This window comes from Pseudonaja textilis, chromosome 1, assembly GCF_049901715.1.
Source record: "Pseudonaja textilis isolate UNSWEBS1 chromosome 1, rPseTex1.2, whole genome shotgun sequence".
Classification (NCBI taxonomy): Eukaryota; Metazoa; Chordata; class Lepidosauria; order Squamata; family Elapidae; genus Pseudonaja; species Pseudonaja textilis.
This window is the reverse complement of record NC_141990.1, coordinates 60,304,001-60,316,342: the sequence shown is the minus strand read 5'-3', so window position 1 is coordinate 60,316,342 and position 12,342 is coordinate 60,304,001. Positions and strand designations below refer to the sequence as shown.

The 12,342-nt window shown below is 37.5% G+C and overlaps 1 protein-coding gene across 5 annotated transcripts in view; it reads left to right on the top strand.

Moving 5' to 3' along the window:
* LOC113433168 (uncharacterized) overlaps positions 1-12,342 on the top strand; it is a 64,468-nt gene that overhangs the window by 30,298 nt on the left and 21,828 nt on the right. For all 5 annotated transcript variants that reach the window (XM_087935523.1, XM_087935518.1, XM_026695569.2 and 2 more), the window contains 6 exons: positions 1,809-1,946; positions 2,425-2,681; positions 2,961-3,084; positions 8,194-8,421; positions 9,717-9,872; positions 11,456-11,658. In XM_087935523.1, coding sequence (XP_087791649.1) covers positions 1,809-1,946; positions 2,425-2,681; positions 2,961-3,084; positions 8,194-8,421; positions 9,717-9,872; positions 11,456-11,658 — 1,106 coding nt within the window. The remainder of the gene's footprint in view (positions 1-1,808; positions 1,947-2,424; positions 2,682-2,960; positions 3,085-8,193; positions 8,422-9,716; positions 9,873-11,455; positions 11,659-12,342) is intronic.

Here is a 12,342-nt window from a genome sequence, read left to right as displayed (position 1 = left end):
AGATGATAGAAAATGTGAGAACAGAAACAGCAGAATGTTCCTTCTAAACTTATGGATGGTTCCTCGTTCAATCTTGAGTACAGCCAATAAGCTGTGCTCTCAATAAAAGATCTTTATTGTTGTGTGCTACTTAGAGTCTCCTCTAGAGAATTTGGGTAGATGTATGAATTTGATTAATAAATACATACATATATAAAACAAATAGAAAAGATGCTATTACTTGCTAATGTTAAAGGATAATCTTGCTCTCAGGCTAGTTAGACCAGTCCTCACTTTTTCAGAACTCTGCTGCCTCTTTACCATTTGCTTGTTCAATAAATGAAATCTTTGTCGATATCAAACTAGATGTGATCATTGTTGTTTATTATATATCATTTTGCGGAAAAATTTACTCTTAAACAGTTTGCATAGAACTCTGTAGTTTTTAAACACTGATTAAATCCCACCGTATAAAGTAAGAAGCTCACCCTTGGAGTTGGGTGGTCTTAACAAATCTACTGTTAACAAGTAGGAATCTGTCATCTGCACCTCTATAACTATCTGGTTTGGTTCTGCAACCCAACAAAACAGACACAGACTTCAGAGAGTAATTAGGACTGCAGAAAAAACAATTATTACCAACCTGCCTTCCATTGAGGACCTATATACTGCACGAGTCAAAAAGAGGACTGTGAAAATATTTACAGACCTCTCACATCCTGGATATAAACTGTTTCAACTCCTTCCCTCAAAACGACACTATAGAGCACTGCACATCAGAACAACTAGATGCAAGGACAGTTTTTTCCCAAACACCATCACTCTGCTAAACAAATAATTCCCTCAACACTGTCCAACTATTTACAAAGTCTGCACTGTAATTTTGTTGCTTGTATCCTTATATTGATTGTATCCTAGTATGATTTGATTGCTTGTTGCACCCTATGACTATTATTAAGTATTATACATTATAATTCTTGACTCTTGTCGAATGTATCTTTTTTTATGTATGCTGAGAGCATTTGCACCAAGACCAATTCCTTGTGTGTCCAGTCACTCTTGGCCAATATAGAATTTTATTCTATTCTATTCTAATATATAAAATACAGAGGAAACTTAGACACTTGACCTTTCCCCATCTGCAGCTAACCTTCTCACATTATCACCTTTTCTTTCCAGAATCCTTTTGGTTACATAAAAGGGAAAACAACATAAAAAGGAGTTGATACTCAGCCAATTAATACTAGAGAAAAGCAGATCTTTGTGAATAATAATGTACTCTATTCAGACTCTGCCTGTAGAGGAAGTCAAAGAGGCAGAGGCATTGCATTCTGAAGATCTTAGGTTAAAACCATTGCATCTCTTAATGAAAGGATTCGGAAGTGAAAGCTCTTTATTTGAGACCTTCAAAAGCATTGGTAATATTCTCTAGCAGGGGTGTCAAACTCGATTTCATTGAAGGCCCCATCAGAGCTGTGTTTGACCTGAGGGAGGCAAGGGAGACATGGCTGGCTCGATGTCCTGTGTGTCGGGAGTGCCTTTGGTGGCCCGAGTGCTGTGTCAGCAAAAATGGGCTCCCTCCCAAGCTCCATTTTCAGCTGCACCAGCCTCCTGCAACTCTCTGCCAGCGAAAATGGAGTTTGGGAGGCCGCCACCAGATCTAAGCACTCCATGGGTTGGATCCAGCCTGTGGGCCTTGAGTTTGACACCCCTGTTCTAGAGAATAAAATCAACGAGTAAGTGATATGACATACAGCATATGACAGATTTTTATTTTAGTCTATTAGTTTATTTTCTTATTAAGAATGTATATATTTTGCACCACTTAGGAAATACAGCAGTTGCCAAGTACTGATCACAGGTGGAGTCCAGAAATGGAAGATGCCCTTGAGGAGCTAGGAGAATTATGGGCTGAATTAAAAAAAAGACATCAGGAAAATGGCAAGGCGCTGCAAGAAATTGACACAGTGAGTAGTAGCCATCCCTGGAAGCAATATTGTATTCTTCCTTTCTTCTTTGCAATAGTTCAGCAAGTATTGTGTATGTTTCCTCTGCAATCCTGGATGTGGAAATGGAAGCAGGGGAATACAACATATTAAATTGGGACAAATGCTAGCGGTTGGGCTCTGATGGAATGGGAAACAGGAATTGAGAAAATAAGTCCCTTCTAAAACTTGTACCTTACTCATTGCAAGTTCTAATCCCAAAATAACTTCCATTTTTGTTCTCTCTCCAAGCGGTTCATTTGCTCTGAAATTTTTTTTGCAAGCATCTGGATTTGCTTCTTTTGGGGGGAAGGTTCCTACACAATTTTTCCTACTGTTAGAAAGTTGACCCCGGGGATTTGTGTGAACTCTTTTCTCCTCCAAAGAAGACTACTCGGGTGATATATGGCATATCATAGGCTAGATATAGCTCATGTATGTTATTCCTTTCTCTTTGCAGGCTTTGCAGCTGGTTGGGGAGCTAGAAGCAGCTGAGTGTTGGCTAGAAACTGTGGCAGGCTTGCTCTCTGAGCCAAGAGCAACAAAGAATCTTGATGACCTCCAGAGAGATCTGCAAAAAGTTGGCACCTTGAAGAACAAAGCTGGAGCCTGGGCTGCTAAGATTCACACACTGCAGGAAGAAATGCAGATGGTGGCCTCCTCGGAACACACAGCAGCTGCAATGATTCAGAGAAAAATGAAACGAGTAAAGAAAAAGTGAGTTCCTAAGGATCAAAATACTGTTCTGTGCGGAAGTAGTATAACAGCTGGCCTTTCCAGAAGGTAATACAAAGTGACCACATTTCTTCAGGGAGGCCTTATTTAAAAGACAGCTAAGCAAGAAAAGTTGACTTAAAGAAATAGGATGGTTTAATAAGGTCTTTCTTGTTGCTAGAGGTTTATCTCCCAAGCTAACCTGTTGTTTCTGCTTGATAAAGCAGAGTGCATTTTTATCTGTGCCATATATTGCTTAAATAGTTTATATTTTCTCACCAGGCTGGCCTGTGTGCAGGAAGCTGTCCAACGCCAAGCATCTGATTTACATGATTCCCTGATTTTAATGGAGTTCTTACAGAATGTCGAGATGGATCAGACACTAAACCAAAAAAGCCAAATAAAGGTGAGAAGCAAAAAAAAAAAAAAAAAGGAGAAATGAAATACGGAATTGTGGAATAACGAGAGTTGGAAAAACTTTTGAGGTTTTCTAGTCCAAATCCCTGCTGAACCAGGAGAACCTATACCATAAGCAGACAATTGGCTGTCAAATCTTTTCTTAAAGAACTCAAGTGATAGAGCACAGCACAACTTTTAAAGGCATTCTACTGGTTAATTGTTCTCACTGACAGGAAATTAGGTTGAACCTCTCTTTGATCAGCTTCTATCTGTTACTTCTTATCTTGCTCTGAGGTGCTATGGAGAATAAATCAGGTCCCCTCTTCTCTGTGACAGAAATACGATCTCAATCCCTTCCAGTCTGTGGGAAGTATGGATTATGAAAGACTTCTCTTTATTGTTTAGTTTGGACAGCAGATTGTCATCTGACACCTCAGTTCAGAGTTAATTCACCAAAATAAGTCTTTTGCTGTTAGGGTCAGGATTTCAGTCCTTGCTTGGATATGTTAGTTCTGTGATGGAATATTGTCTCTAAACAGATCATTTGGTGACCAAAAGTAGTTATTCCTTTTTTCAGGATTCATTGAATCTCGAGAAATATGGCATATAAATTACAATTGGTAAAGACTTTTTATAGCTGAATTTTAGCCTCATTCTAGTTCTGATCATCTCCAACCGTGAAAGCATTGGCTCTAATCTACTACCAGTAACTGCAACAACTGACACTTAGGTGAATTGCCACAATAATCTGCCTGGCTGTTCACTGAAATATCTCTTAAAGAAGTTCATGAGAAAGAACTGGGCTTTCGAAATATGGTAGATATCAATCTCCCTTATAGGCTGATTGATAGATTGATGTTAGCAACATTGTAGTTAATGTTTTGTGAGCATATCTGGTAAATAAGTCCAAGGGAAACTTTTTCTGTAGCAGTACAGTTACTTTGCAGTAATCTCCAAATTTAAATCAGTCAGTGTCTCATTTGCCATTGATTGAAGAAACTTTTATTTTAAATGTTCATCAATTACTTTTGTTACTGCTTTCTTATTTTGTTTAATTAACAATAGGTAACAATCTTTACTTTTTAATGTTAAAATAGGTTTTTTAGAAGGTTGTTTGTTACTGCTTCTATAAATTAGCTGTTGCCCTTATTTTAAGATAATGCTTAATATAGATGAAGAGCAGGGTCTAGTTTTTTATCATTTTTATATAAAAAAAGAAAGAAAACTCAAAGGCTTCTAAATTTCATGTACTGCAAAACTATTATGTGTATGGATGTCTTGTTACTATTAATTTTTATATGCCATTGACATTTAAATTGGTTTATTTACAGTAGCAAAGAAATATGAAGTAGACATATCAACTAATACTGTAGATGCAGCTCACATCTCTAATTAATTCTGCCAATTATGGATAAAATCCCAAAGGTGCTTTTTTCAAAAGACAACTGGACTTTCTTAGTTTTCTTGGAAGACATTTTGCTTCTCATCCAAGAAGCTTCTTCAACTATAACTTGGATGACTGAGAATCTCCACAGACATTATGGATAAAATATTTGTCTGAATATAAAAAGAGAGATGAGATCAGTTTTTCATATTGTTTTATAACTGATAGAGAATTGGTACCATTGTATGCTTGTCAGATACTCTGTTGTAAAGCATTCAGTACCCATTTTCTTCAGTTCCCAAATGTTGGCATATAATTCAAAAGAAAATAAGCATCAAGAAAAACAGTAAGTCTTCCAAAACAAAATTAATATGTGAAGCAAATGTCCTAAAGAGAATCATTATGAAAGACCACACCATAAGAACCAATCCCAGGCGTGTAATTTTTGAAAATAGCATGAAAAATCTTCCAGTACTAAGGAGATTCTCAAGCACTTAAATTTACCAGCCCCTGTGTAGACTTCAAACAAAGTTTTAACTGAATATACAATGATTCTGCTTTTCATGGAAAGGGAAAGCCCATTGAGCAACAATTAGTTATTGCTCCAATTACAAGGTTGAAGATATAATCTCCAAACCCTGTCCAAGTTCTTATGAAAGGATTATCTTGCTATTTTCAAATCTGGATTTCCCCATAACGTTCATGTAACATGCTCATACAGAATAAAACAGTTGGAATATTATCGAACGCTAACTCTTCACATCATTTAATACATTAGAATGGGAAATCCATGCTTGCCTAACAGCCAAACATGTTAAATACACCAGTTTACCTACAAAGGTAAAAACCCAGGAAGCAAAATTTACCATCTATGACACTAAAGTAAACTGTAGGATATAAACTGAAATCTAGAGCATTTTTTTCCTGAGTTTTAATGGAGCAGGATTTAGGGTGTATAAAACTTATTCTGTGACTTTGAAATTTTTTCATGATATTTGGATAACAAATGCAAATCATACATATCACTGGATATGTACATTAGTATAATATTGAATTTTTTATTTCTCTGACCACAGTTTACTAGCAAATTCATTTGGATAATCAGGAAATACTTTATTTTCTTGCCTTAAGCTTTTTGAGTACAGCAGTAAGGCTGGCTGGAGAATTTTGGGAGTTGAAGTCCACCCACCTTAAAGCTGAGAAAGACTGGAGTAAAGAAATATGGATATTATATTATCCTGTCCCTGTACATAAGATTTTACATGAAAATGTAACATGAAAACATCTCTATTTTTTACACAGCGTATATTTCAGTTATTATTTCAGTTATTTTCAAGACTAGTTGCTATATAGATTGATTCATTGGCTAAATAAATAAATATGCATTGATTAGCTGGGGACAATGTGTTACCTGTTTCATCCATATTGTGATTTATCAGGCATATGTAGCCAGATCTATTTCTAGATATCTTGCTAATGACAGCACAGTCATATAAAATGGAATGTTGTATGAGTGCACTTCCTGGATTTGAACCCAATAAGGTGCATCTGACTAAATATATCTTAACAAGTCCCAATAAGGATGGTCGCATACAGCCTCACAGTAGTCCATGAAATAGAAGATTTTTCTCTGACCTTATCAGGACCCTATACAGATAGCCCTCAACTTTTAACAGTTCATTTAGTTACTGTTCAAAATTATAACAGCCCTGAAAAATGTCATTTATGAGATATTCTAGTAGAGAGGAGTTCTCTGAAGATGGGCTCCAGCATGAGTCCGAAAGCTCAGAAAAATAAATCTCTGCTCGTGGTGACTGACCCAGATTCAATCTTAATTTATGACCATTTTTCACACGTACAACTGTTGCAGCATCCCCATGGTCACATGATCAAAATTTGGATGCCTGCAAATGGTTCATATTTCTTGGGACTTGTTAAGATGTATTTAGTCAGATCCACCTTATTGGGTTCAAATCCAGGAAGTGAATGCAGCGGTTTTGTGATCTTTTTGCGATCTTCTGACAAGCAAACACAATGGGGAAGCTAGATTCATGTAACAACCATATTAACTTAACAACTGCAGTGATCCACTTAATAACTCTGACAAGAAAGGTCATCAAATGGGTCAAAATTCATTCAACATCTGTCTCGCTTAGCAACAGAAATGTTGGGCTCAATTGTGGTCGTAAGTCGAGGCCTACCTGTATGAGCTCTTTGTGTTCAAAGTGTTTTAATCAGAATCAAGTGAGCAGACTCTATCTCTAAATGAAAAGCCCATTGGTAAATCAGACATTTCACAATTGAAGTCTCAATAAAGGCTCCTTTATTAACATCCTTTCCCCCCTATATTTAACAGTGCTAAAACTGTGTTTTTTCTACGTTACTGTGCTTCCAGATCCTTAACGTGGTTTGTAGTATTTTATTAGCTTTTTCTAAGTTGTTATAGCAGCTTTAGAAATTGTTTTACTAACTGGGAAATCATGTTTCCTCCTATATGCATTTAATCTTTACTTGTATCAAAAGATGTTTGGATTATATCCACTGAATCTTGTATTCCTCTAAGCTTACTAGTAAGGTTCTTGTTCATTTGTTTAACGCTTACAATTTTTCAATGGATATTTCAATGAACAGCTGGTGCTGTAGCATTGTACATCATTGTAGCACAAGTTAGAGGCTCAAGATATTCCTCCATTTGAAGACATCTAGGCAGTATAAAGCAATAGCACTTAGACTTATATAGCACTTCACAGTGCTTTACAGCCCCCTCTAAGCAGCTTACAGAGTCAGCATATTGCCCCCAACAATCTGGGTTCTCATTTTACTGACCTTGGAAACAGTGGCGGGATTCAAATTTTTTTACTACTGGTTCTGTGGGAGGGTCTTGGTAGGCATGGCAGGGGAAGGAAACTGCAAAATCTCCATTCCCTCCCCACTCCTGTGGGAAGGTTACTGCAAAATCCCATTCCCTCCACACCTCACTAACTTGCTTTCCAGCTCCATTTTCCTGCGCAGGGCAACAAAAGAAGACCCAGCTGATCAGCTGGGACTCGGGAGGCAGAGAATAGATGGGGGCAGGGCCAGTCAGAGGTGGTATTTACTGTTTCTCTGAACTATTCAAAATTTCCGCTACCAGTTCTCCAGAACTGGTCACAACCTGCTGAATACCACCTCAGCTTGGCAGGATGGAAGTCTGACTCAACCTATATATGTTATTTAGACCAAGAAACACAGATAGGTCACTTGTTTATTAATTCTAATTAAGGAGATATTTTTTTTCTTCCACTCAATCATGTATGATTCTTGGACACTGCCTGGACAAGTTCCTGAAGTTTTCTTGGCAAGGTTTTTCAGAAATGGTTTGCCGTTGCCTCCTATCTAGAGCTAAGAGAGAGTGACTGGCCCAAGGTCACCCAGCTGGCTTTGTGCTGGATCTTCCAATTTCTAGCCTGATGCCCTGACCATTACACAAAACTGGGTCTCAGTTAAGGAGATATATCTAACTAAGGCAACAAGAACAGAAAAACACACAAACATCTTGATGAGCAGTTTAAATAACAAGTGATTAATCTTATTGAGTGGGGTGTTAGTGTCTTACTACCTTTCTGTTTTAAATTTCTCCTTTGTAGATTTGATAATAATGATTATTTCTTTCCAAAATTGCTGTGATAATTAATAGAATGATCTATTACGTATTTTAATGCCAGTATTACTTGTATACTTATTTTGCTTCAGGGGGCACCAAACCAGTTCAGTTCCCCAGAATCTTTGCAGCTTGTCTTAGCCCAAAGTGCTCAACAGGGGAACAGTAAGGACATGAGTAGACCACTGAAGGAATTACAAGAAGCAGTGGAAATGCTGAACAATGTAGTGAAGGAACGAGAGGAGGCCTTGAAGGCAGCGACTCAAACCAAGATCCTGGAGTGCTTTCCTCAGGTCATGAAAGATAAGGAGGAAATTGGGGTAAGAGGTGCCACATATTAGCATATTTCTCTAATAGTTAGAGAGAGAATGCCTACGGTTTTTACCTTGCTCCAACTCATTGCTTGTTGTGATCATGTTTCTGCTATTGGAAGAAGTATCTGAGGCATACCGATTGGTAGCTTTTCCTAACTATCTGCCTATTAAAGATACACCGATACCAACAATGCCGGATCTTTTGCAGGTTGTCCTATTTTTGGCTTGCTTTAATCCAGTGCAATTCTTTATGCAGACTAAAATCTTGAAAGGTGTTTAGAGGAAGCTAATTTATATCAAGTCATACTGTTATGGTCCATTTAATTCTATATTGTCTACTCTGACTGTCAACAGTGCTTTGGAAAGGAGAATTTTTTCAGAGTTTTAGAGATCCTGGGGATTGAACCTCAGACCCTTCTGCATGTAAATCATGTCCTTCACCTGTGATGAGTTACCCGAAGTAAATGAGTTGCTCATTTACTCCCAGATGTTTTTTATATTACACCACATTCTGTCTCATACCTTTTCACTGTATTCCTACATGGCTTTCCACACATTCTCATCCCTTCCATATAGAAATCATGGGAATTTCTTGGAAGTAAATCTTCAAATATATTGGATCAAATGTATCAATAGCCCAAACTAGCACTACGGTGGATACTATGAAATCCTTCAACAAATCCCAAAAATGGGTCTGCAAATCTAAGAATCCTAAGGGAAGGTGGAATATGTCAAAAATGCATCAGACAATATTTTGCCTAAAGAAAAACAGCTGGTATGAATATCCTAGTTTTCATATAAACAAATCTGCAGTAGGGTGCAAATTAAGACCAACATACAGCCATTTTAGGGGGAAAAAAACAATGTAAAATCAGCTTGGACAGAAAATGTCCTTAAATAATGGAAATATGAGCCAAACTCAGAAACCAGGAATTCAGTCTGGGCTAAACCAAAGAGTTCTGCATCTAGACAAGTGCAATTTCACAGTTTGTGTATTAGATAGATAGCAACAGCAATAGTACTTAGACTTATATACCGCTTCATAGTGCTTTACATCCCTTTCTAAGCAGTTTACAGAGTCAGCATATTGCCCCCAACAATCAGGGTCTTCGTTTTATCAACCTCAGAAGGATGGAAGGCTGAGTCAACCTTGAGCCAACCAGGATCGAACACCTGGCAGTTGACAGAGTTAGCCTCTAATATTGCATTCTAACCACTGTACCACCACAGCTCTATATAACATCCTATCAAGAAATGTAGGGCACCGAGCTAAGCTTCATGTTTGTTCTTTCTCTTCTCAGCTGAGCTGGGTTACCTCACAGATTGAAACAATCCGGGAGAGATCAGAAACACTGGCTCAGGACCTCATCCAAGCAGAGAGGAGTTTTATCACAGTAAAAAGCGAGATGGATCTGCTTGACGTGCAGGGCATACAGAAAAGGCAAGAAGAGATAGAGGTGAGATCCAAAGCTTTGGTTCTGACTTTTCTAGCTTGAAGAATGTTGAAACTGTATTGGTTTTCCCCACTTCAGAAAGTTTTCAGATAGCACTGGTTTTTTTAAAATTGAAATTAATTTAATTAAAATGCACTGTACAACTATTCTGTGTTTTCCTCCTTTATGTTTCCATTTGTAAATATAAATGGAGGAATTGGTTACAAAAAGTTACAAATGGAGGGTAATATCATCTGGATCCCTTGTAAAAATCCAGGAATGAGGTAAGGAAATTGTTTAATAACTGTTCTGTTAGGAACCATTCCATCTCCTGTTAATCTTGTCTGCAATGAGAGCTAACTTTTCTTGTTTAGCTCATTCTAGGGGGTTTTTACGAGTTTGGCCTTGGGCTAATCTCAAATGTATGTGGGTGAGGAATATCCTGGGATTTAGAATTAGATTGGCTCTGGTATATAAGAACACATATATTTTGCTGTAGTCAGAAAGTCCCAAATGATACTTACTGGATGCTTAAATGCATTCCTGGACTTTGTAGGTTGCAGATTTGGGGGTTAATAGTTGGAAATAGTTGAACATATTCCAAGGGTTAAGTGGTGTGAAGTGCTTCTCATGTTTACACAGATGTAAATGCAGCAACAATTAGCCCAATGTCCACAAAGTTGCTGGGCTCATTAGCCACTCCCCCAAGTAAGTTTCATTATCTCATAGCAGATGTGGGAGCTATAGATCTTAAAGAAGACATTATATAGAGTTTTTTAAAAAAATCTATTCTGCCTAGTTACCGTTGCAAATCACAGAAGATTACCTCACAGGTTTAAGTTTGACTATTAGGAATAACAAGGTTACCTAACGTAGTTTGGGTAAAATAATATATATAAACTATGATAGTAAGTTTAAGTGTGTGTCACTTTAAACTGCAAAGCATGTAATTTTGGGTGCGGTGTTGAACCGCCATAAGAGGGACCAAGAGAACCTGTTTGATTGCTGACGATTCCTGGCGATTCCTGACGATTCCTGGTTTGATGAATTGATGGTTTGTTAACTGCGTGTTTTCCCTACTGCTGAGTTGTTGAAGGAAGAAAGGAGGTTTGACTTCTTCATATCTCTACTGCAAGGAGATATATTACTGGATTGATATTTGTAAGTTTATTGATCTCTCTTTTTCGACACTGGAATTTGCAACTGAATAATCCCCGGACGGACTGAATTAGTGAATGATATATGGACTGTTTGACTATGCTATAACTCTTACTGGAATAAACTATTTAACTAGCACAGTGTATCTGTTTTACTGAGTGTAAGCTACAAAAACGTTTATCTCACATATTTTGCCTGACTGCCTGACTGCCGTGCAGATTCTGCTTGGGTGTATCCCTAACAACTATAATTTTGAGCAGTACTTTTAAAAGAAGTATGATGTTTATTGGTTCTGACCATCTGTGCTTTTTTAAAGCTCCCCCCCTCCCCCTCAAAAAAATCAATAGCAAAAAGCCTATCCTTTCTGGGATAGCTACAAGGATTTGCTATCCGGAAGGAACCAGGAAAGTGTCTTCACCACTGTGAATCCTGTTTTCTGTGTCCCATAGAGTGATATGTCTCAGCTGGAGGGACATATAGAGGAACTGGAAAGAGCAGCTACTCACCTGGTGCAAGTATCTGATGACTCCAAACGGACTCTTGAAATAGGAGAGGCTTGGAAAGATCTCCAAAAACTGGTGCTAGAAAATTCAATTCATGGACAGCAGACTGTTCGCTTATGGCAATTCTTTAAAGGCTATCTGGCCATTATGTAAGTTAGTTTCTCTTTCTCTTATACTCCTTAAAATCTTGGGATGCAAGATGCCCAGAATTAAGAACTGTCTTAAATTACAAAAAAAAGTTGTTTTTCAGACAACATACCTACGTTTCCGTACAATTCATACCATATAGCTTTCTATCTAGTCTTATTTTCTTCATACTTTTTATACTTAAGCAAGAATGTGCTTTGCTCCGAGAGAAGTCTTGGAAAGGGCTTGACATTTTAAAATTAATCAAAGATCAGAATCAGGAAATAGTCCTTTTATTTTAAAAAATTAAACCTTCCTTAGCCTCCAAACTGTTTTGTTACTAATCACGTCTGTGAGATGTTTTTGTTTTGAAGGCAATTCAATTACTTCTTAAATCTCTTTCAGTCATAGGCACAGTTCTCTACAGCAAGTATTTCTTGATAGTGAACTGCATGCAATTTGAATGCAAATTGTCACAGTTGACAAACATACAGGGATGTTGCCATTGGTTACACATTTTCTTGCTGTATACTACCTTTTTTGAGCAAAATACACATGCAAATATTTTAGTGTTGTCAAGTATGATGACCTATGTGTGAGTTCCTTGCTAACTTTTAAACAATAGTGGGAGAAGTTGACATTGTTTTTACATCTTTAATATTTCCTGAGTAGACTTTGACACAAGGTAATGGAAAGTGTTTCCATGT